The 24,880-nt window shown below is 36.6% G+C and overlaps 1 protein-coding gene across 1 annotated transcript in view; it reads left to right on the plus strand.

Moving 5' to 3' along the window:
* The window catches only part of DYNC1LI1 (dynein cytoplasmic 1 light intermediate chain 1), a 31,864-nt gene extending 13,039 nt beyond the window's left edge, over positions 1-18,825 (plus strand). The window contains exons 3-13 of the mRNA XM_008153922.3: positions 963-1,079; positions 1,793-2,023; positions 4,313-4,482; positions 6,967-7,060; positions 10,300-10,435; positions 10,949-11,060; positions 12,404-12,463; positions 12,842-12,886; positions 14,868-14,988; positions 15,633-15,788; positions 17,887-18,825. Coding sequence (XP_008152144.1) covers positions 963-1,079; positions 1,793-2,023; positions 4,313-4,482; positions 6,967-7,060; positions 10,300-10,435; positions 10,949-11,060; positions 12,404-12,463; positions 12,842-12,886; positions 14,868-14,988; positions 15,633-15,788; positions 17,887-17,999 — 1,355 coding nt within the window. The 3' untranslated portion in view covers positions 18,000-18,825. The remainder of the gene's footprint in view (positions 1-962; positions 1,080-1,792; positions 2,024-4,312; positions 4,483-6,966; positions 7,061-10,299; positions 10,436-10,948; positions 11,061-12,403; positions 12,464-12,841; positions 12,887-14,867; positions 14,989-15,632; positions 15,789-17,886) is intronic.
* Positions 18,826-24,880: the final 6,055 nt, after the last annotated feature.

Genomic DNA, 24,880 nt, shown 5'->3' on the forward strand with positions numbered 1-24,880 from the left:
TAGTACACTGCAATAATAGTGCTAAAAAATAAGTACTCATTTAATGAAAAGTTCTTTATTGTCTATTTAAAGCTATTTATTGCTATGAAGTGTTGGAAAATGGTTCATAAAAAGAACCAGTCTGGCCAGTACAACTGAATATAGAACTGACAGCTCTATGACACTTTTTTTAGTTTGGCATACTTGTTCTGTCTCAGCTTGGCACAGTAGGGTTATAAATACCAGTGCAGAGGAGGGTACTGCAGTCTTGTTGGAGCATTTAGATTTAAAGATGGTCATTCAGAAGATCTAAGATACATATAATTTTTAAAAAACTTAACATGAAAATGAAAACAATTTTTAAATTCTCAGAGAACTCATGAATCTCCAGGAATAAGTCCTTAGATCCAAGAAACTACTATTAACATAATATTGCTAATAACTAAATAAGTTTATGAAACAGTAACATGTAGTATTTAAATAAATTCACAATTTAAAAAAATCCTTACCAAAATATCGGATAGCTAGCCTAGTTTTAAACTTTTCAAACTTGTGCCAAGTTTAAATCATATGAGTGTTTTGTTATTAATATTTTTAAGAGTGTTTACTGAGATTCTTCAAACTGAAAGCCTGAGAGTATTTTGTTCCTTATAGATTAAACTGTGATGACATAAGAGTTGAGCTTCCTGAAAAATACCCACAGAGGAAGCCATTTGTAATAGGACAGAACTAGAGACTTAACAAGAGGAACAGAGACACTGGGAGAGAAAATCCTGGAGGCAACGTCTGCCTCTTCAACTCTATAGTTTCCTGATTATTTTCCATCAAATTACCTTTCTGGTTGAAGCTAGTTCCAATTAGGTTTTTCACTTAGCACTAGAAAGCATATGTGTGTGGTGTGTGTGTGTGTGTGTGTGTGTGTGTGTGTGTGTGTGTGTGTGTGTTCCATACTATAATTTAAAAGATTTGTTCTTTTTTTACAGGTGAAGATGGAGCTGGGAAAACAAGCTTAATAAGAAAAATTCAGGGAATAGAGGAGTACAAGAAAGGAAGAGGATTGGAATATTTGTACTTAAATGTTCATGATGAAGACAGGGATGGTGAATATCATCTGTTTGTAACCTAAGTTTTCTGAAGTCTTTCCAGGGTGCACTGCTGCTCATGTTAGTCTTGAGTGTGCCGTTTTTCACTAAGTGTCCTACTATGTCATGCCATCAGTAAATAGTTATGTTTAGGCATACATTTATTGGTTTGGGATCGGGAGTCATAGAGTCATACTTTTAAACATCTTAATGTATTCTGGTGTGCAGACCAGCTTTCTTGCTATCATTGAAGAATATCAATTTTCAGTTCATTTTCCCTCAGATGATGAAATAATAGTATCCCATGATTGTTTGCTGACCCTTTTATCTCCTTTTCATTTTTTGACATAAAAATGTCATCTCCCCAGCTTTTCTTATCTGATCAACCATTTTTTTCTTCTATAGATCACTTGCCTTCTCATTTTTATATATAATATCTTGAATATGCATGGCTCTATCTGCTGATGGTAAGAATAGCAACATGTTATTCAGTCTGTGGTTTGGGATTAAGAAATATGAAGTAGAAGATGCTGATGTTCCATGTTGGCAGTTAAATCATTTCACTGAATATTTGATAGGAATTTACTAAATTGGTAGATGTGACCTAAGTAGTTGAACTTTGTCAAAAGAGGCATCTCCTGTGGAGATGATCTAAAATACCAAGTATTGTTAGTTGGATGATGAAATAACTTAATCCTATTGCCTTGGTAACTTTCCTTTGTCTATTATAGATCAAACAAGATGTAATGTGTGGATCTTAGATGGAGATCTGTATCACAAGGGCCTCCTTAAATTTTCACTGGATGCCATTTCTCTGAAGGACACTCTGATTATGCTGGTTGTTGATATGTCAAAGCCTTGGACTGCTTTGGATTCTTTACAGAAATGGGCAAGTGTTGTTAGAGAACATATAGACAAATTGAAAATTCCTCCTGAAGAAATGAAAGAAATGGAACAAAAGTGTGAGTAGTCTAGAAATACTAATATAGATTTCAAAAACAAATTTCCTAACTGGCAATCATAATTGTTGGGAATTTTTTACTTTGAATAAAGTTTAATGAAAGAAATACAATGTGAGTTCTGTTTTTGAAATTCAGCTTAAATGCTATGCTAGATTTTAAAATAGTTTTAAATTGGAAATGTCTACATAATGGCAGACTCTTTCGTAGAGGTGCCTTAGCTCCTTTGCCAAAAGGCCATATGTGTTCATTTTGAAAAGTTGTTTTCAAGATTTAAAAATTTGAAATCTTTCTTCAGCTGCTCATTTTCAGCAGTTCACTTCTTGATAAGCAGAACAATCTTATCAACCTTGTCAAAATGAAATATGTCCAAAAAGATGTTAACAACCTAAATATAGGATGTCCCAAAAAAGTATACACACACTATCTGTAGATTCTATTACATCTTGAAAATGAAATGTATTTTAATAAACATTGCCTTTACAATTATTCAAAGTGAATATACATTTTTTTGGGGGGGTACCTTGTATAAAGATGTTAAGCTGGTTTTATTCAGAAAAGTACATAATATATTTTGTACATGCCCATGTAAATTGGAAGTTTTCATGGATATTATGGAAATTATGTCATTTCTAACTGTAAACCAGTTGCTACAGTTCTGAATTTCAAATTTCACCAAGAGCACTTCATTTGTCAATGTTGTACTTTGCTTAAAAAAAATATACAGATGGAATACTGCTTTTCTTTGTTATTGTTAGTTCATAATAACTTTTTGGGGAGAATTGACACTTATTGTAATTTATATGCAAGGAAACAAAAAACTGAGAGAATATATGTCCTAAATCATTGAAAAAGATGTCTAGCTGTTCTTAATCTATACCTTTCTTTCCTGTTGGCCATTGCCTTGGGTTTTCGTCCTCCCTCTCTAAATTTATACTATAGCAGTGTTCCCAGGACTACGAGCATCAGTATCAGTACAGCTGGGAGCTAGTCAAAAAATACACATTCTTAGGCCCCACCCCAGACTACTAAATCAGAAACTCAAGTGCATGCTAAAAACTTGAGAAGCACTGTTAGATTTCACCCTTTGATTTAAAGAGTAGTAGCTGCCAAAACCGGTTTGGCTCAGTGGATAGAGCATCAGCCTGCGGACTGAAGGGTCCCAGGTTCGATTCCGGTCAAGGGCATGTACCTTGGTTGCGGGCACATCCCCAGTAGGGGGTGTGCAGGAGGCAGCTGGTCGATATTTCTCTCTCATCGATGTTTCTAGCTCTCTATCCCTCTTCCTTCCTCTCTGTAAAAAGTCAATAAAATATATTTAAAAAATAATAAATATAATAATAATAAAGATGGAGCCGCTGTTTTAAAAAAAAAATAAAATAAAATAAAGAGTAGTAGCTACCAGAGCTGCTAAGGGTAAATGCATATTCCTTTGTTCTTGGAGGAACTGCACTCAAGTGTTCAGGATTCCCTCTTCCTTGACACCATGTAAATTTAAGATACTTTCTTCCTTTAAATCTCTGTATAATATTCCCTCATATACTGTTTTAATCCTATGCTGTGGATAATTTGTTTTGCTTTTAAACATGAGAAGCAGTCTTACATGGGAATCCCAGTCTTATATAGGAATCACTGGTTGTTTCTTTGAGAATTCCTCAAAGAATAATTACTGAGTCAAAGTATATATTGTTTAGGCTCTTGATACATTCACCTTGTTTTTAGTGAAGATTTTGACAACCTTGCAAATGAGTTGTAAAACTTTATCAGTGTTGGTAATACCTCATTAATTCTCACCAGGGTTAAAGAGGGAATGTGGCCCAAGATTGCACCTATGTAAAAAGGAGAAGATCTGAATAAAGGGTTTAGAGAAGGCAGCTAATATTTAGAAAATCATCTAGGATTGTCATTTAAATTGTGGAATTCTTCCTGCCCCCTGTCGTCCCCAGTCCTCACACATATATTTTTCTCTTATCCTCTCTCAGTACTCATTGTGAATTAGAGAAGATAGAGAGACAAAGCTGGATTGTGACTTGCCTAAAGTAATTGGGGCAAACTAAACTATGCCTGCGTTGAATCCCACTCTTTAGAGACATTCAGTGTTGTACTCTGCCTCCTAATAATTAATGTGGGATCAGTGTTTCTGTACTGTCCTTGAAATAGTTTTCATAAATCCTTTTTGTTCTTTTACACAAACTCTAGTAACATATATATTTAGATTATGGTAGAAAAAGCTACCTGCTGAAATAAAGCAATTTCTAAACTATGTATTAAATTATTTACTTTGATTTTCAGTGATTAGAGACTTTCAAGAATATGTAGAGCCAGGAGAAGATTTCCCAGCCTCTCCTCAGAGAAGAAATACCATGTCACAGGAAGACAAAGACGACAGTGTGGTTTTACCCCTGGGTGCGGATACACTTACACACAACTTGGGCATTCCAGTACTAGTAGTTTGCACAAAGGTTAGTTTGCTTCCTAGAGATTCTGTTACTGATATTAACCAAGGATGAACAACTGTTTTGTTTCCCAGACTCCTTTTGGAGTTGACACATTATTTTTTCCTAGATAATTTTTCTTAAATATAAATAATAGTTTAAAATAATTGAGTGATATTTACATGTTGGTTTTATGATCTTGATCATAGTTTCTTTGAAAGAAAATGTTACTTTGGATATTCTCTTTGTAATTGAATATCATTTTCCAAATTCCAATTAGACTTCATTATACAGTCAGTTTAAAGAAATAAACACAGGTAAGATGATAAGTTAATTATTAATTTTTATAAATTTTCCACATTAAATGTTGGAATACTAATATCCTAATATGAGATTATATACTTAAAAAAAACAGACTTTTAAACATCTACTTTTAACACCTAAAATAAAATAGGCTTTTAAGCACTCATTATGTGAAGTTAATATGCAGTTATCAGGGGCTTTTTACTTATTTAATAAAGAGGTTCTAAGAGGATTGCTAAAATCAAAATTCTGTTCATTTTGTCACTATATACACTTTATAATAAAGTCAAATTTCCTTTAAAAATGATTTATATATCAAGTTTATCTTCTTTGTAAGTCATGGAATAGTTAAGAAAATGACAGAACAAATAAACCCTTTCGAGATCTAAAATTAGTAATATTTTTTGTAATACATAAAATTTGCATATATAATTGAAGGAGGGTATGGAATTTATTCATCTTAGGGATAAAAATGATAAAAAAATTTTAATCTAGCTTAAATTTTACTTTAAACACTACAGAATTTATCAATAACAATTGCGGAAGGGCAGCATTTAAATCAAGTCTGTTATCTGCTTTTCAGATGATGATCCTGCTTTTGTTAATTGTTACTTATACCTTTTCTTTAAGACTATTTTTAAACTGTCACACTAGAATCCTCTTGTGTGTGGTTTGTTTTTGTTTTGTTTGGCAAAGAGTTGTTTATTGGCAGATATTTTCCTGCCAATTATGTAACAATTTGCTTCATAAATTTCCAAAGGAGAAAACTGTTAAGCTTAAAGGAATCTGAATCATTAAATAATGTTATAGATGCATAAAACTTTCAAGCCAGAGAGATCATCTACTATATTTCACAGAATCTAAAGCACCATCAGGTGTTCTTCAGTGTAAGAGCTTTTAAAATGTATAGGGGGATGGGAGAATGTGTATGCCGGGGTGGATGAAGAATGGTAGTTCCACAGGGCTTAAAAACTAGTAATTGAGATTCAGAGAGACTGAGCTTCTTTCTTAGGTCCAGATCCTCTTATTTCATGTAAAGATTTCTTTACATAGCAAATTTGACCCCAAACTAACCTATCTATATAATAGAGGAATATGCAATTAGCCCAGATGCCATAATGTCACGACTGAACAGCAGGGACCTGAGGCTGCATGGCACCTGGCTGGGGTGAGGGACCTCAGGCCGCACTCCCCCCCATATGGGGTTTGACAGGGGACCTGAGATTGCGCCCCCCCACCCAGAAGGGCTTGATGGAAGTGGGGCCAGAGGGGTCTGGGTCTCATCCAATGGGGGTGGGGCCAGCCGGGTCTGGGTCTCCTGCATTTTCGAAGTGCATGCGGGTGGTGGGCGGGGACTTGACTCTAGGTCCTGCGGCAAGCCCCAGACTCTGACAGGAGGGAGATTTTCATATACATTTTACTAATTTTCTTTCATCTCTGACACTTCTATTATAGAGAAAGGGCAAATAGCAATATTAAAATATTTCCTCTAATTCCCTTTTAATGTGCACGAATTTCGTGCACCGGGCCACTAGTATTAGGTATAATGAACATTATTGAGTGTTTATTTTTAGATTTTATACCTTCAGTTCAGAAAGGTTTTGGTGAAATATTTGAACATGCCTTTTTTTCTGTAACATTTTTCTGTAGCAAGTAGAATTTAGAATTTGTTTCATTGATTGTACAGGTGACATTTTAAAAATAGCCTGTAATCCCCCCATTTTTTGCTAATGGTGAAATTGTAGTGAGAGTGAAAAGGCACCAGAAGAGAAATGAAGGTCAACAGAGTTATCAGATAAACAGAGGAACAAAGAGGAAATAGTGAGAGATGCAGACTCCCTGGGAACACAGTGTTTTATAGAACTAGAGTAGATTTTAGATCTTAAAAACTTTGTTATAGGACATAAATAGTCGAGTTAGCAAGTATTTTAAGCTTGTCTTGTTCTGTACTAAAACTTTCTCTTTAGTGTTTTCGCCACATTCAGTATAACTTTGAATTTAATGCCTTTTAAAGAAATAAAATTATTTATTAGTCTTAAGATTCCAACTAAATGTCTCTAGACAAATAGGAGTAATTGATATTCTAGGTCCTTTGGTTCAAAGTGGTAGTTTTATGATATTCCCCCACCCAAAATTGAACTGTTTAAATCATTATATTTAAACTTGAATATTTAATGTATTGTTTTTTAAATTATTTTAACCCAACAGTGTGATGCCATTAGTGTATTGGAGAAAGAACATGACTACAAAGATGAACATTTTGATTTTATTCAGTCACATATCCGGAAGTTTTGTTTACAGTGTATCCTTTTAACACATTGATTAGTGCAATGCACCTTAATGTACCTTACCTGTTTGTTTGTTTGTTTTTAAGGAAAGGAATTAAATTGATGGGACTTTAGAAATTCCATAAGCTTTGTTCCTTCTGTCTCTGGCTGGAAATGTCATTTTAGTTCTCAAATCATTTATATCTTGGTATTTTGAGATATAAAAGCAAATATTGAAGTATATAAACTTGATTTGCTGTGTTTAAAGTACTAAAGAAAAATAAATATTAGTCTTATTTGGAAAGTTTTAATGAGTATGCATTGTAATCATTCTGATGAAAAAGTTGTATTCATACCACCAATGTGTTTATATCCTAAAATGCTGAGATGAAACTGTTATGAAACCTAGTTATGTATTATTATCTTTTTTAAAGTTCAGTTCCCAGTTATAAATAGAATAATTCAATACTCTTAGTATAATTAATAATCTTTTAACTAGCCATTACACTACTCACATTCTGTTTTAGAGTCTGAATAAATGAAACCAGTCCCCCCTCCTACCCGTAAAGTGGTATTCATTTATTGGGTGGATGGTGGGGCAAGATCAACATTTAGGTTCATGTGTTCTTATCCTATATAATAAAACCCTAATATGCAAATCGACCAAAAGGCGAAACAACTGGTCACTATGACATGCACTGACCACCAGGGGGCAGATGCTCAACGCAGGAGCTGCCCCCTGGTGGTCAGTGCACTCCCACAGGGGGAGCACCGCTCAGCCAGAAGTCGGGCTCACAGCTGGGGAGTGCAGCGGCGCTGGCGGGAGCCTCTTCCACCTCTGCAGCAGCACTAAGGACCCCTTGGGGGTCCCGGACTGCGATAGGCCTCAGGCCAGGCTGAGGGACTCCCCCCCAGTGCATGAATGTCATGCACCAGGCCTCTAGTTTTTAATATGTTTGGTATGTTATCTCCACATATAATCTAAAGTAGTGGTTTCAAAATCTGGCTGTGCCATCTAAGACTTACTAAATGGGGAACATTACAAGGTCAGCTAGAGAGTCTACACTCTTGAAAAGCTTTCTGGGTGATTTTGATGGTTACAAGGTTAGAAAACATATCATAAGGAATCTTGTCTAGTCTGGGTTACAAGGATTAGATGAGCCAATTAATAACATGTACAACTAAAAGGAGGATAAAGTGAGGGTTAGGAGTGAATGCTTTTAAGAGAATTTACTGTCAAAAACTTCACCACAGTTTGAGTGCACTGAATGGAGAGAGTTGTGCACCAGCTAGTTTGTGGTTTCATTCCGCAAGCAAAGCTTTTGGGTCTGAAAAGTGAAGAAATGATATTAGGAGTAGGTAGGAATGATAAATAATATACACGTATTTATAGTATCAGTAGTTTTTCATTTTCATTAACGGACATTTAATTTAAGGACCACTTAATAGAAAGCCCAGCTGAATAATGAATAAGATCACTCTGCACTGGTAGTTTCCCTTTCCTTTTCCCTTCAGTACTTTGTTCTCTCCATGGCCCTTTCTCATGTCACATAATGGTTGAGTCAGGTTGAATGAAAGGGCATTAGTCTATATAAAGAGTCTTTAAAAAGAGAACAAAAAGTGAAAGTAATTGAAGTAGGTATATAAAGCCCTTTTTATCTTCGAAGATTACAAAATTTGAGAACAGCCTCTTTTAAGATGTATTAATGCTCTACTTGAAAATGTACATACAGAAATGTAATCAGGAAGTAAACTGTCCACTGAGATAATTACAGACCTTTTAGCAGAGCTAGTTGACTTTAAAAGAATACAGAATGTGACAAGTCACTTGAAGATAGTGAGGTGTGTGTGTGTCAGTGAGTGAGGGCAACAGTTCAGAATCATCTTTATTTTTAAAATTTTAATTGCAATGCGTATTTTTCAGCTGTAGACATCTTTCAAATTATAAATTGGTTCACATGAGAAAGATCATTGATGAAAAATTTACACAATTAAGCTTTTACTTAAGACTATGATATTTATTTCTACCAAGATTTATGCTAAGTAGTATTTAGCAATACCACCTTTAGGTTCATGTCCTAGCAAATATGCATGTCTCACATCAGAAGTCAGCCCATTCCCAGCATTTCCTTGGGCTTAAGTTACCGTCTCTTTTTAGGACACTATGGCCAGTGTCATAGAATTTCTGATAGCCTCTCTGACCACATTGTCAGTAGTCACACTGACCCTTTTTTCACAGGCCTCTTTTGATTTATCATGTTGTTTGGGTAAAAGTTAGGATCAGCTTTAATTAATATATCATGTGATATTGTCTTAGCTCAAGTTTTGGCCATGAAATTTACTTTACCTTGGGTCATTTCTGAAAGCTTCCTGGTAATACCTGTTGGTTCATCTTCTCTTTTTTGTGGGTCTCTGGAGCTTTGTCCCCAAAGTCCTCATTCCTGGAACTAGTAAAAATCATAAGAGGTACTTGTGCAAACTGTTTTTGTTGAAAAGGCAAACAAAACAATTGTTGATAAATAATCCCCCTCCATGAAGTTTAACAAAGCAATTGCCTCTTCATGTGCTTTAAATATAGGTAGTAGTAGTGTCAGTATTACTAAATTTACCTTTTCTTTTTTGGCTTAATGAGACTTTTGGTTTTATTTTATTACTAGAGGCTCGATGCATGAAATTCGTGCATGGGTAAGGTCCCTAGGTCTGGCTGGCGTCAGGGCCAATCTGTGGGGTGATTGGGGGGGCCCCCTGCTGGCACCTGCCTTGGCCAGCCTGGTGCTGCCTGCTCGCCGCCACCACAGCCGGTCGCCTCCCTCTGCAGAGGCGACCAGCAGGGTGATGGAGGGGCAGTTCCCTGATCGCCCCACTGCCACAGGTCACCTCCCTCTGCATCGCAACCAGCAGGGCAATCGGGGAGCCCCTGCTGGCACCTGCCTTGGCTGGCCTGGGGCCTGCGGGCTGGGGTCAGCTCCTGCATTGAGCATCTGCCCCCTGGTGGTCAGTGCATGTCATTCCACTGGTAGTTCTGCCATTCGGTCAATTTGCATATTAGGCTTTTATTATATAGGATAGCTTATTATAAAATGTTTTATTTGCCTTTTAGCCTGCATTTAAATATTTTATACTTTTGAAATATTCGATGACTATATATAATATACCTTTAGACATTATTTTTGAAATGAATAAGTTATGTAGCTGCGAATGTTAGGCTGAGAACAAGAACTTTATGACCTATTTGTGGAATTTGTCCAGAAATTTCTTTAATGGTTCTATTCAGATGGTGCAGCACTTATTTACACGTCAGTAAAAGAAAACAAAAATACAGATTTAGTATATAAATACATTGTTCAGAAACTATATGGATTTCCGTATAAGATTCCTGCTGTTGTGGTGGAAAAAGATGCAGTATTTATGTAAGTATGCTCTTAAATATATTATTTTATCACGTATTGTTGCTACAGTTTGTTGGTGAGTCATCATTTTCAGTTTTGAGGTGAGACGAGTAGAGACCTTTCCATGATGAGTAGGTGAGATCTGTCCCTAGACTGTTTTATTTATAACCTGCCCTGACATATTTATCATTGTCTTTTAGATTTACTGCTGGCCTGAGCCCTCTTTGAAAGGCCATGTTATTGCTGTCTATTGAGTGTATATATCAGTATATCTACTTACTCTTTAAATGGTTATGATATAACATAAAGCACCCAATGTATAATTTAGACATGATTTTAAAAAGTTACCTGAATAAAATTGGGAGGTGATTTAGTAAACCATAACTTGAGCCCTATAACTTAAAAAGGTGATTAGTTTTCCATAATTGGACAAATTTATTTTCATAAAAATGTTCCTTTTAAGCTGATCATGGCTTAAATGAAAAGAATGACTACATAAATGCTTGAAAATTTCTCATGTGTGTTTCTTTCCAGTCCAGCGGGGTGGGATAATGATAAGAAAATAGGAATATTACACGAAAATTTTCAAACATTAAAAGCAGAAGATAATTTTGAAGACATTATAACTAAACCACCTGTTCGAAAGGTAACAGTTTTAGTATATACACATATAGTCTCAATACTTATGCTTTTAAACTGAGGGGGAAGTCCATCATTTTAAGATTGTAAGGTAGAAAGATAAAAGTGTTTTATCCTTTCAGAGGGGTTTCTAGGTGTAATTTGGGTTTGGTAATGTATCATTCAAAATAAAGATCTGTTTTATCAGAACATAAAGCAGCTATTCAGTTACTGAATCATGCCTTAGCCTTTGGCATATTTGTATTAGAAAATATTAGTTCAGAGTTCATATTTTAATGGAAATCACAGATTAGTATGAGTGAGTATATGGATCTTAAACAGTTTGAATAGGTAGAAGCTGTGAACTTTCTAACCTAGAGCTCAGATTTAGTCTTGACTATTACATGTCACTCTTACGACTGTTAAATTGGGTTCCAGAAGGTACTTTTTCTTCATATATCTTAATTTCATGTTAAGCAGTTCATGGTGTTCTATAGTTAGGTATTACAGACATTTCTGAAAAGTTGTATATAGTACTTCTCACTAATTTTGAATTTGTATGTTTGAAGAAAAAGTAATTTTGATCTAACATACATTAAGAGTCTTAAGAATCCATTTACATTCAGCAGCTGTCTTCTGTTTGTGGGTAATCAGAAAAAAGAAAAGTACTGTCAAATGAAAAATCAGTTGATGTGGTATTTGGTTTGGATGTCTATTAAAGAAATGCACACATCAAAAAGCAATGGTTTCCCCCAGTTTTTCTTTTACCAACAAATTGGGCTTTTAGTTGTCTTGATCGAGCCATGTTTAGGCACTAGGTGCTAACTAGGAGGGTGTGAGGTAACAGTAAATCAATACATGGGCCATTTCTCAAGTGGTCAGAAGTGCTATGCAAGTGAAGCAAGGGGAGAAACAAGACAGGGACCAGAGCATGCTGTGGTTGAAATGGTTAGGGAATGTCCTTGGTAAGAGGGGAGAGTGGTGAAGGCAGAGGGAACCGGAAGTGCACGTGCCCAGAGGCAGGAATGCCCAAGGGGTAGGAGATGAAAGGCAGAGTTAAGGTCTTTTGGGGCCTCACTGGGGCTGCAGAAAGGACTTTGGATTTCATTCTTAGAGGGATGGAAAGTGCTTGGAGGGGGCGTTTGAGTAGAGGAGTGATGTAATCTGATCTAACCTTTTAAAAGGATCACTCTGGCAACTGGTGGAAAACAGACCAAGTGTGCATGAAAAGCCACTTGCTCCTGGTTTCCCTGAAATAAAAATGTGATGGCTCTTCTGTCTGCTGTATAATTAGGAAAAATGAGTTGCAAATGTCCCCGCTTCTACTGTTTTAGACTTGCTCATTTATGCATTGCTCATTGCTCATTTCAGTTTGTGCATGAGAAGGAAATTATGGCAGAAGATGACCAAGTATTTCTTATGAAGCTACAGGTATGAAATTACATCATAAACAGACTTAGTGTGGTTTATGGGTAAACTGTTATTGTATATAGTTTATTTAAAAATACAATACAGCCCTAGCCAGTTTGGCCTGCTGACCGAAGGATCCCGGGTTCGATTCTGGTCAAGGGCACATACCTGGGTTGCAGGCTCCTCCCCGGCCCGGGCCCTGGTCAGGACGCATGGAGGAGGCAAGCAATAGATGTACTTCTCTCACATCGATGCTTCTCTCTGTCTTTCCTTCTCTCTTCCACTCTCTCTAAAATCATTGAAAAAATATCCTCGGGTGAGGATTAAAAAAAGAAGAAGAAGAAAATACAATACATGTTATATGAATATCTAACCTAGAATTCTGTTGTGTTTTTTCAGACCCTTTTAGCAAAGCAACCACCAACTGCAGCTGGGCGGCCTGTGGTCAGTATTACAGATTTTGACAAAATTATTAAAATGCAGTGCATACTGCTTTATTTCTTAAAGCATATACATGTCTCATATGGGTGTGTTTTAATATAAACTTGAATTAAAAATTCTTCTGGAATTTGTGAGATTTTTTTAAAGATAAATTTTACTCCCTTTTAGATGACTTAAATGGTAAAGATCTATTTTGCAGTGTTTGTCATGCATCAGTTTTGAACCATTTATGTGTGTTATTTTATAAATCCTCACAACAGCCCTATGAGGCAGAAACTACTATTAGCCCCATTTTGTACTGGGGGAAATGGAAACTTTGAAGGACATTGGCTTCCCTAAGATTATGCAGCTGGTAGGGTGTAAGTCCACATTGGAACCCAGATCTGACTCTCAAACTTATGCCAGTAACCACCCTTCATTACTCAATACGTTTCCTTTTTTCATTGAAGGGAAAATTAGTATTCTAAAATGTGAAGGGTCTTTGGTATTTTCTAATAATGAAGATGTTAGGGTTTGGCCAATGAATGAATTTACAACCAAAAGAAGAGATGCAGAAAGGAAGTTTATTTCACTTTCCCAGAAGGGAAAGGCCTGGTGCACTGCTAATCAATACAGGGCAAGAAATAAAAAGCACCTTGCCATTTTAAAGAGTAATGGCTGCTGTTGCTAGGTGACAAGAAAGGGAGGAGGATTTGGGGTTGAAGTTGAGCACACATCAAGGAGGTTGTCTTGAAAATATAGTTTGTTTTTCAGGCGATGGGGACAGATGCCCTAGGGAGGTGTCTTATTAGTATTTTTCTTAATCCCATAAAATGGTGGTTCTCAACCTTTTTTTTGGCCATGCCCCACCTAAGCATCTCTAAACTCCTGATGCCCGCCCTGTGACATATAATTCTTCTTATTCAAAAAGTGAACTCTTGCTCACGTGGAGGAAGCCTAAAAGGCCATTAACTTGGTCTAAACAAGCTTCCAAAGAACATGGCACCCATGAAAGAGAAAAATAAAAGAATGAAAGGACAGTTGAAGTACTGAGGAAGAAATCACTAAGAAATTGTTAAAAAATAATAATATGAAGTGATATGAAAAAATAGCAAATAAAGTTTTAAAACATAGATAACTGAAATGCATAAATATGTCACTATATATGACATAAATATGTCACTATAAATGCATAAATATGTCACTAAATATGTCACACACACATGCACACACACACACACACACACACACACACTGTATATGAGGCTCCTAGAACCATAAGAAATGCAAAAAATTCACTGTTAATAATTCATTCTCAAATTGCCCCCTTAACAATCAAATTGTCCCCTTGTAGAGCATGTGCCCCACATTGGGAGCTACTGTTGTAAAGCATGCTTAGAGGAAAAGTTATGAAAAGTTCAAAAGAGGCTTGTTTGAAGGGGAAGAGGCGAGGGAACTGTCTACTAACTAGAAACTCCTTGGTGTGAATTATCCCTGAGTTGTAAAAACAGCAGGGAGGAGGGGGAAGGCAAGAATATAGCCTTGAGAGTAGCTTGTCTTGCAGTTTGAACAGAGGGGCTGTTTGAATCAAAGGAGCTAAAAATACTGGGATTTAATTACCAGGTGCTTTTCATAAATTGGAAGGCCACAGCAAAGAAAAAGGCCTTTTTTTCTGTCCTTAACAGAGTACATGATTGCTAAATAGTTTTGTCAGTGGTTTGCAGTGTAAAAGAACAGATGGGATACAGTAATTTCTTCTATAATAATAATAGCATAATATGCTAATTAGACCAGACGTCCTTCTGGATGTCCTTCCTTCCAGACAAAGCTGTAGCAGGCTGGGGCCGTGGGAGAGGCCCCCGGCCGAGGCAGCAGAGATGGTGGGCGGGGGCCAGGGCCAAGGCCCTTGCACAAATTTGGTGCATTGGGACTCTAGTTTATAATAAGAACTTTTGTGAAGTTGAAAGTTTCCAGTTTTTATAATTATGGCTTTCCTATTACATAGGATGCTTCACCAAGAGTCCCAGGAGGCTCCCCTCGAACACCAAACAGATCAGTGTCATCCAATGTTGCCAGTGTGTCACCCATCCCGGCTGGGTCAAAAAAAATTGATCCGAACATGAAAGGTACATTTCTTCTTTTTATTGGAGAAAACAACAATACGTTTTCAGTAGAAAGAAATCTACATAGAAAATCCCCTTTTACCATAGCAGTTTTTGTGCAATAGCTTCTAATCTTTGTCTCTATAGATATAATCTCATAGTTAATCAGACTGAAAACCATTTTACAGTATATTCTTAATATGTTATTTCTATGATGGAAGCTTTATGATAGCTTTGTGTTTATTTAATCATTTTCCTATGGTAGGTCATTGAAGAAATTCATATTTTTATAATAATAGTTTACCTGCAATTAACATGAAAAGCTATATGCATAATCATATAGGGGTATTAGATTTTTTTTACAATACTTGAGGCAGATATTTTTCAACATTATATTTTTTAAGAACTCCTTTCAAAGCAGAGATATATAGCAACTAATATCTGTTTAATATGCCTTTGGTCTTTTAAAAATAACATTCTAATATTTTGTTCTATATGAGTAGATTAGAGAAGTTACCCAGCCTCTAAGATCATAGTAGACTTGAATTTGGAACATACAGCTCTTAAATTTCAAGTCTATTATTCATTTTCTGTGTGTGATTACTAAAATAATAATTTGTAGAAAAACCTGATGTTTTGATTGAAAGTTTCTGTTTTTTGTTCTATAGCTGGAGCTACAAGTGAAGGTGTCCTGGCAAATTTCTTCAATAGTTTGCTGAGTAAAAAGACTGGTTCTCCGGGAAGCCCCAGTGTTGGTGGTGGCAGCCCTGGGGCTGGGGCTGGAGGTGGAAGCAGTGGTTTACCACCATCTGCCAAAAAGTCAGGTATAGTTACTGGAGCTTTTTTTTTTTTTAATAAAACAGCTTTATGGAGGTATAATTTACATACTGTGAAGTGAAGTTCACTCATTTAAAGTATACAGTTCAATAGTGTTAATATAATTACAGATTATGCAAACCATCACTATAATCTAATTTTAGAATATTTTCATCTCCCCAGAAAGAAACCTCCAACCTATTAGCAGTTACTCCTTCCCTCCTCTGGAGCCCCTAGTCCTAGGTAACACTAATCTGATTCTGTTTCTGTGGACTTGCTGATCAGGAGATTTCATATGAGTATGGCTTCTTTAACAATGTTTTCAAGGTCCTTTTATGTTTCGATATTTCAATATTTTATTTCTTTTTTACTGCTGAATAAAATTCCATTTTATGGATATGCCACACTTTATCCATTCATCAGTTGATGGACATTTATATTGTTTCCACTTTGGGGCTATTATGAATAATACTGCTATGAATGTACATTCCCCAAAGCAAGGTATGAGGGTCCCAATTTCTACACATTCTCTTCAACATTTGTTATTGTCCATCTTTTTTATTAGAATAGTCCCAGTGTTTGTGAAGATGCCAGTGTGTGTGAAGTCCTGTCTCATTGTGATTTTGATTTGCATTTCCCTGATGGCTAATGATGTTGAGAATCTTTTCATGTGTTTCCGACCATTTGTATACCTTCTTTGGATAAATTTCTGTTTAAATCCTTTGCCCATTTTTAAATGGGGTTGTGTGTCATTCATTTTACTGTTGAAGTTTAAGTGTTCTTAAGCATCTGTGTACTAGACCCTTATCAGATAAAGGATGTGCCAATGTTCCCCCCACTGAATTGGTTGTCCTTTTACTTTCTTGATAGTGTCCTTTGTAGCACAAAAGTTTTTGATTTTGATGAAGTTTAGTTTCTTTTTATCTTGTTGCTCTTTAAACAGACTTTTTTTAAAAATATATTTTATTGATTTTTTACAGAGAGGAAGAGAGAGGGATAGAGAGTTAGAAACATCGATGATACAGAAACATCGATCAGCTGCCTCCTGCACACCCCCTACTGGGGATGTGCCCGCAACCAAGGTACATGCCCTTGACCGGAATCGAAACCTGGGACCCTTCAGTCCGCAGGCCGACGCTCCATCCACTGAGCCAAACCGGTTTCGGCTAAACAGACTTTTAAACCCATTCTCCTTTTTTAATCCCACCTTCTTGCCAACCTTGTCACAAATGCCTGCAACTATCATATTATTGAACCTTTTACAGGTTTCTGGGTATAAATTGAATTACTCTTTGGCTTTTCTTATGGACAATGTAAAAGATTAAGTTTCTCAGTACTGCTAATTTAGTTACCGCTAATCGGTCTTCTTTCTAGATTTCAAAATTTTATTTTTTATTTTACTTTTCTTATTGTCCTATGCCTTTTTTGAAAATATCTTTATGAGATTAACTGATAGGTGATACTTTTTACTTCCATTCAGACTCCACAATTTAAAATGAGAGAATTTATTTTTAAATTAGGATGTTTATGCCACTTAATGTTAACCTAAAAATAAAAGACCAAATGAGAGACAATAGCATTTATTTGAGATCCAAAAGAATAGCTAGTCAGGAAGCACTGATTCACTCAGAAACCTAAATAGTTTTAGGAGACAAAGGCCAGGGGAAATCAGGAATATTTATGAGAAAGGTAAGGGGAACAATTCCATCAACTACTCAATTATGTCAGCTTCTAGAAGAAGGCAATTCTATAAATACAGATAAGCTAACATAGTGATGCTAATTCTAAAGAATGTTTTTAATTTTCAGTCCTGTAGCTATAACAGTCTGATTTCTTGTTGTCTTTGCACACAGTTGTTTGGGATACAGTGCTGCTTTAGGCCCAGTCAAAGATTATTTTGCCCTATTTTAACATTCCCAAGGTTGGAGATATCCTCTGGGACCGAAGCTCTGACTCCATTTTAAAGTGGCTTCGTTTATATATTTTTTTACTTTAGTATGCTACATAAAATTAATGAAACCATTGGCAGTTTCTTTAATGAAGAGACATTGCTATAAAAGATACTATTAGTTATATCTAAATCTCATTTCTTTTTCTTCAACGTAGGCCAAAAGCCTGTCCTATCAGATGTTCATGCGGAACTGGACAGAATTACACGAAAACCAGTCACAGTTTCTCCTACATCACCAACATCTCCTACGGAAGGAGAAGCTTCTTGAAGATACCAAATAAAGCCATTTATTCAGTTTTCTGGGATAATGTAAACTTGCCTCTGCCTTTTCCTTCAAGAGTGGAATTAGGGAGCTACAGTGCTTTGTCAGATGGACTAAACTTACTTTTTTTTTTTTTTTTGGTGGTTGCCCATTTTTATGAAAGGAAGCTATACAGAAGAAAAATTATTCTTCACTATGTAGGATTGCTATTTACATTGCCACTTTGCATAAGGAAGTAAGTTTGGATTTTAAAAACCTCAAAATTTATAGATTTGAAATTCAACCATGTGATCCTATTCTAAAGGCTACTTAAAACATACAGGAAGGTTTAGGGAAGGGCAGAAAACAATATGCTTTGGGCATTTGACTGACTTGGAAGTCCAAGCTTATTTTAGTTAAGACTATTCAAAATCATTTTTTAAAATTATGTGTTAGCTTTACTGGGAAAAAAGGTGATTATCAAATTTTACACACCAACATAAATATACCACCACAAATGGAATATGCTGAGAAAACTATCAGATAGCATTTGATACACTAGTCATTGTCTAAATCAATGATCCTGAAAGTTGTTATCAAAATACAATTTAAAATATTGGTCAAGATTCGTTTCTTTGAGAAAAGAAAGCACACTGCCTAAATGTGTAAAAGAAAAATGCAGAGGTTATTAATGTAAAGCGGTAACAGTCTTTGGATTTGTCTATATATATATGTCATATATATGTATGTCATATATATATGTATATATATATATATGGCTCTGCCTTAATACACCCCTTTTTTGTTTGTGACTTTCAATTGTAATCAGTTAATAAAGTATTTATTCTCTGCATTCAGGTTCAAATAACTTGTTGCATTCTCTTATATTTAAATTTGTTTTTTTAAAGTGTTTGACTAATTAGGATTTTTAAGCATTCTGATTTTTCTACCTGTTTCTAAGAGACTGAGTACATGAGATTCAGTATCCTGGTAAGTTTGCTTAAATTGGGAGTTTACCTTGATCAACAAATCTGCCCCACATGTCTTGAACTGCAGAATCCTGTGTCAGCATTCCTAGTAGATAAAAATACAGCCTTTTATCATTAATTAATGCACAGAGGCTGTTTTTAAAAGCTTGTCAAATGTACTGACACATAGCTACTCTCGTAGAGGTGAGAACACCTGTTAGTAGTTCTACTTTTTCAATATTTAGTTTTCAGTGCTTGTTTTAGAACCTTCATAAGAACAATTTCATCTTAATTGAAGTTCACCTAAAGAACACTTATACATTTGACCTTTGAGTCATTTCAGATAATTGGAAAATGTGGTTACTATACTTTATTGATTTATTTTTTAAAAAATATATTTTATTGATTTTTTACAGAGAGGAAGGGAGAGGGATAGAGAGCTATTAACATCGATGAGAGAGAAACATCGACCAGCTGCCTCCTGCACACCCCCTACCAGGGGATGTGCCTGCAACCAGTGTACATGCCCTTGACCAGAATCGAACCTGGGACCTTTCAGTCCGCAGACTGATGCTCTATCCACTGAGCCAAACCGGTTTCGGCATGCTTACTATACTTTAAATTGGGCTTTGTTATTACTTTAAAATACATATTCCAAAGATTTTTTTTTCCAGCAAAATGTTGAAGGATACCAGTTCACATAATACTTTCATTAGAACCTTAAAGTCTGTTTAGTTTTATAATAGTATTTGGCTCCTAATAGTTGAGTATAAATGCTAAAAATATATGAGGGTAATAATTTGTTTCAATGTGGAAAAAATTTAATTTGTTCAGGGCATGGAAAAACATATGCTTGATAAACATGAGATGAAAAATGCCATTGATAAAATTTTTAGTCCAGAAAGTGTTGTATATCATGGTGTTGTAAAGACCAATTTTTCTAAACCAGTACTTGATAAAGTAAGTGAAACTGATGAAGGAAAGAAAATTGTAGTCTGTATATCGAGCTCTGCTTTGCTATGGCTGCTATGTTTGCTTGTTTAGAACAACTCATTTTTTCTGTATGACATTGGAGTTGTATTAGAAAATCCTTGAAATTAATAATTGAGTTGTTACTTGAAATAAGTAATTGTTCCCTTTATATGAGATTCCGTTTTAACTGATCTAAAACCTTGTGTTTACCATATGTAAGCCAAAAACCTATGTCCCAATTTTGCAAGGAAATTGTTTTTAAGCTTTTTTTAAAGCACTTTTTATTGAAGTATACATTACAGAGAAGTAGAAGTTACAGGAGTATAGCGTGAAATACCATACAGTGATCACATATAACCAACACCATGATCAAGAAAAACAGCATTACTGGCACCCCAGTTGTTCCCCGTGTGCCTCGTGAAAACGCTCACTCACCAACCAGCCAACCACTGTCCAAAGCCGTAGGTAAGTTAAGTTTTTTTGTGTGTGTACCTCTTTGTATGTTTTTTCACTTCTGGAACCTTTATCAATGTTTCACATTTCAAAAAATAATATTTAATCAACTGAGGAAAAATTGAAGACTGTTTTCTATATATAGAAATGACAAAGCTCTGTGTTAGGGTTGCCTGGTGACAGGATTCCCTGTCATCCAGATACCAAACTCGGCCCCACCCTCACTTCCCCAAGAAATCAGAAGATCCCACCTTTATTATTACATCGCTCACACATAATGAGACTGTTTGGACTAAAGGACAACTAACATTATAGAAGCAAGGAGACTAAGTGACCCATAGTCTTTCCCTACTTCCAAATGCCACTTAGGAATGAACGAGAACCGAGTGCAGAAACCCTAGGACAAAAGGCATTATGAACATTCTTTTGCCATGTGGCCCTCTGGTGGTATAAATGAAATGAGATTGATGATTTTGTTTGCTTATGCTCAAGGCTAATTTAGTTAGGAGAGGAGCTTTGGTAAACTAACCCTGGAAAAAATCTGACCCCAACTTCTCTTTGTTTCCCTGGCACCCCTGTCCATTCTGAGTTGTTTGGAAATGTTGACAAAGAAAACAAGACTTTTTTTTTGGCCTTACATCACACATCCTGTGTTCTCCTTCAGCTCTGTGAGCATAAATGAGATGGAGGATGTGGGGTGCTCTCTAAACTGTAAAGTGTTACAAAAATGTGTTTATAGCCACCAGGGAAGGAATTTTAATTTACATACAGGTAATTTTAATACCAGTATTTAAATACTAGTCCCATGAGTAAATTATTGAGGCAAGGCACACTGTCGATGTAAAAAAGGTCCAAACCTGCCCTGGCTGGTGTGGCTCAGTTGGTTGTCAGTTGGTTTGGTGTAGTCCCATGCACTTGAAAGATTGCTCGTTCGATTCCTGGTCAGGGCACATGCACAGGTTTTGGGCTTAATTCCCCCCTACCCACATAAGGGGGCCTGTAAGAGGCAGCCCATCGATGTTTCTCTCCCTCTTCTCTCTCTCTCTCTCTCAAAAATCAATTTAAAAAATCTTAAAAAAAACCAACAAACAAAAAAACATCCAAACCAGTGTAGAGAAAATGAGCTTATTTGGGCCAAATAGGATAAGTTTTGAGGATAAGCTTGTTACAAAAGAGTTTCAAGCAAGATCTCAAATGCTCTGGAGAATAACAATTTTGCAGCTTCTGTTATGCATTTGAAATTGAGGGGACAACGAAGATTACATGAGAGTGGGAGGAAGTAAGGTGGGGATTGGATTACAGGTTAGTTAAGATGATACGCTCTCTTGAGGGTGGTTATTTCAAAGATGTGTTAACCCAGGTGCACAGAAACAATGGGCACGGTTTACTAAAAAGTTATATGCCTGTGGCATGACTACCCACCATGACATGTCCAGTTAGGAATTCGTGATCAGATCGATCTGTGAGATTCCATGGGGAACCCCCCCCCCCCAATACTCAGCTATCTACTCTAAATCTATGAGTGTAGTTGGACTACTGAAAAGCCTACTACCTTGTGTGCTGCTTCTCCAGGCCTCTAAACACACTTATTTCTCTGTCCCCTCTTCACTTCTCTCCCATACCCACAAAGTTCTAGCCTAAATCCTCTTCTTTCTGAAGGTCATCCCTTTCACGTTTGTATGGCCCACATGCTTCATCTCCTCCAATGCTCCTGGTGATATTTGAAATTATTTACCAAGGACTCCCCTTGAAGCCCTCTGTCACTGCACCCTCAGTGAGTCCTAATCTTAGTTCTCCATCTTCCCTTTATTAAGACAAATGGTTCAAACCTGGGGTTAAGGTGAAGGATTACTGAGTGGTATTTCGATGTCCTATGTCATACCAGAGCAGTGGTTCTCAAAATGTGGTCCTAAACCCAGCAGCACTTGGGAACTTGTTAGAAATGCAATTTTTCAGGTTCCATCAGAGATCTATTGAGTCAGAAACTCGGGGGGTGAGGTCCAGAAATCTATGGTTTCACAGGCCTGCCATGTGATTCAGATGATCAAACAAACTAGTCCAATCTCACTGATTTAATCACCCACAGCTTTTCTTGGAACCATCCCCTCTGTTTCCATGACTAAAGCCTAAATTTAAACCCCTATGCCCACTTTCCTGAATTTTTACAACCCTACCTGGATCTTTGTAATCAATCCAGTCTACACAAGTCTGCTGGAAAATATCCCCAAGGAAGATCTCGGGCCATTTCACCTACACAAAACCTGTTCAGCTGCAAAGGAAAGCCTTCCAAAGTTTGACCCTAAGCGTATCTTCCCTTCTTGTGCTTAACAATAATCTCCATAATCTGTGCCTATATGCACTTGCATTACCTTCCTTCATGTTGCCCCTCTGCCTGTAATACCCCTTCCTGTTTCTGCATGTCCAAACCATTCCTTAACTCCCAGTTTGAAGATCTCCCCGCCCCCCTAATGCTGATCCTCTTATGCTAAGTCATTTCTTTCTGTTGAGATACAAACACATTTAGTTTGTATCTCTCTTATGGTACACATCACTTTCTATTTTGAGACATAGTCCTTTAGGGAAGTTTCTATGGTCTCATTGTACGACAGTCTTTAGGACCCAACTTTGTATCCACATTGTTACCTATCTGTGCTAATATTGCTAAGAGTCAGTGAAATTTTTGAGTAGGAGCCATTGAAAAATTAAAATCTCAATTGAAAAAGTACCAAATTATTTTTTGAATGTATAAAATCTCATCATAATATATTTTCCTAAGTTTTTTGTGACTTTTCTTTCTCACATTTAACAATATTAGTTATTTAATATTAAAAGAGAAAAATGAATGTTCTTCAAAACTTAAGTGAATCTTTCTTCTATTTGATGTATCTTTTCTCCATAAACAAGGTTTCTCATTTCACTGTGGCAAGTCCCAGCGTTTAATTATTCAGTGTTGTTTATTCATTAGTGAAGATGACAGTTTTCTGTGTGGACACATCCATCAAAAGGGCTCCTTGATACAAGTGTTTTGTTCATGAAGCCCTACAGTCTTTATTTGGCCTTTTATTTCATTAAAAAAAATAAGTGATGCATACTTTTTTTTTTTTAACTGGGAGGGACATTAGCGTCTAAATTTTGAGTACCCCAAATCAATCAAGGCAAAGGAAGTTATGGTACATCTGCTGTCTCCTACCTACTGGCTTTCATTCCGATCACATTAAAATATAGTGTTCCGCCGAAACCGGTTTGGCTCAGTGGATAGAGCGTCGGCCTGCGGACTGAAGGGTCCCAGGTTCGATTCCCGTCAAGGGCATGTACCTTGGTTGCGGGCACATCCCCAGTGGGGGGTGTGCAGGAGGCAGCTGATCGATGTTTCTCTCTCATCGATGTTTCTAGCTCTCTATCCCTCTCTCTTCCTCTCTGTAAAAAATCAATAAAATATATTTTAAAAAATATATAGTGTTCCTTCATATGAATGGATTTCTCACGAATATCATCTGGAGACTTTGTTACAAAAGAGTTTCAAGCCCTACCCAAATTCAGACCCTTTGGAACTGCGTTTCTTTCTATTTTTTTTAAAATATATTTTTATCGATTTCAGAGAGGAAGGGGGGGGGGAGAGAGAAACATCAATGATGAGAGAGTAAGGAATTGGCTGCTTCCTCTGCACCTCACACTGGGGAATGAGTCTGCAACCTGGGCATGTGCCCTGACCGGGAATCCAACCGTGACCTCCTGGTTCATAGGTCAACGCTCAACCCCTGAACCACAACGGCCAGGCTGGAGCTGGATTTCTAAGAATCTTTTTTTTAGTTAAACTCCCAGATGATGCTTATACACCCTGAAGTTTGTAAATGTTTTCCCTCTCCTAAATTCAAACAAAAGCAGAGACCCCTATAAGAATTGCCCAAGTGTACCTTAAACCAAGAGGGTTGAGAGACTTTGATTATCTTCTCTCCTGACTCAAAGTGTCCCTTTTCTTTATAACTTTCACTCCATGTTTTATTTTGACAATGTTCAAACACTCAGAAAAACTATTGCTTTACCACAAGTCTATCCTTTTATCTATCTCTCTATTCATCAACCCATCTGATTTAAAAAATATATATTTTATTGGTTTTTTACAGAGAGGAAGGGAGAGGGATAGAGAGCCAAAAACATCGATAAGAGAAAAACATTGATCAGCTGCCTCCTGCACACCTCCCACTGGGGATGTGCCAGCAACCAAGGTACATGCCCTTGACCAGAATCGGACCTGGGACCTTTCAGTCCGCAGGCTGACACTCTATCCACTGAGCCAAACCAGTTAGGGCTCATCTGACTTTTTTTGGGTAAATTTCAGATGTCAATAGTGTCTCATTTGGCATGGTGGTGACTTGAACAACAGGACAGTGAATCCTTGTAGCCTTGGTGAAAACACAGTGGCCTCATTTTATTGGACAAAATCAGTGACTGCTTGGCCTCACAGCACATTCAGAATGCATTTAATCAAAGACAGAAGGATAGTTTTGGCAGCTG

The sequence above is a fragment of the Eptesicus fuscus genome, chromosome 18 (genome assembly GCF_027574615.1).
Source record: "Eptesicus fuscus isolate TK198812 chromosome 18, DD_ASM_mEF_20220401, whole genome shotgun sequence".
Taxonomy (NCBI): domain Eukaryota; kingdom Metazoa; phylum Chordata; class Mammalia; order Chiroptera; family Vespertilionidae; genus Eptesicus; species Eptesicus fuscus.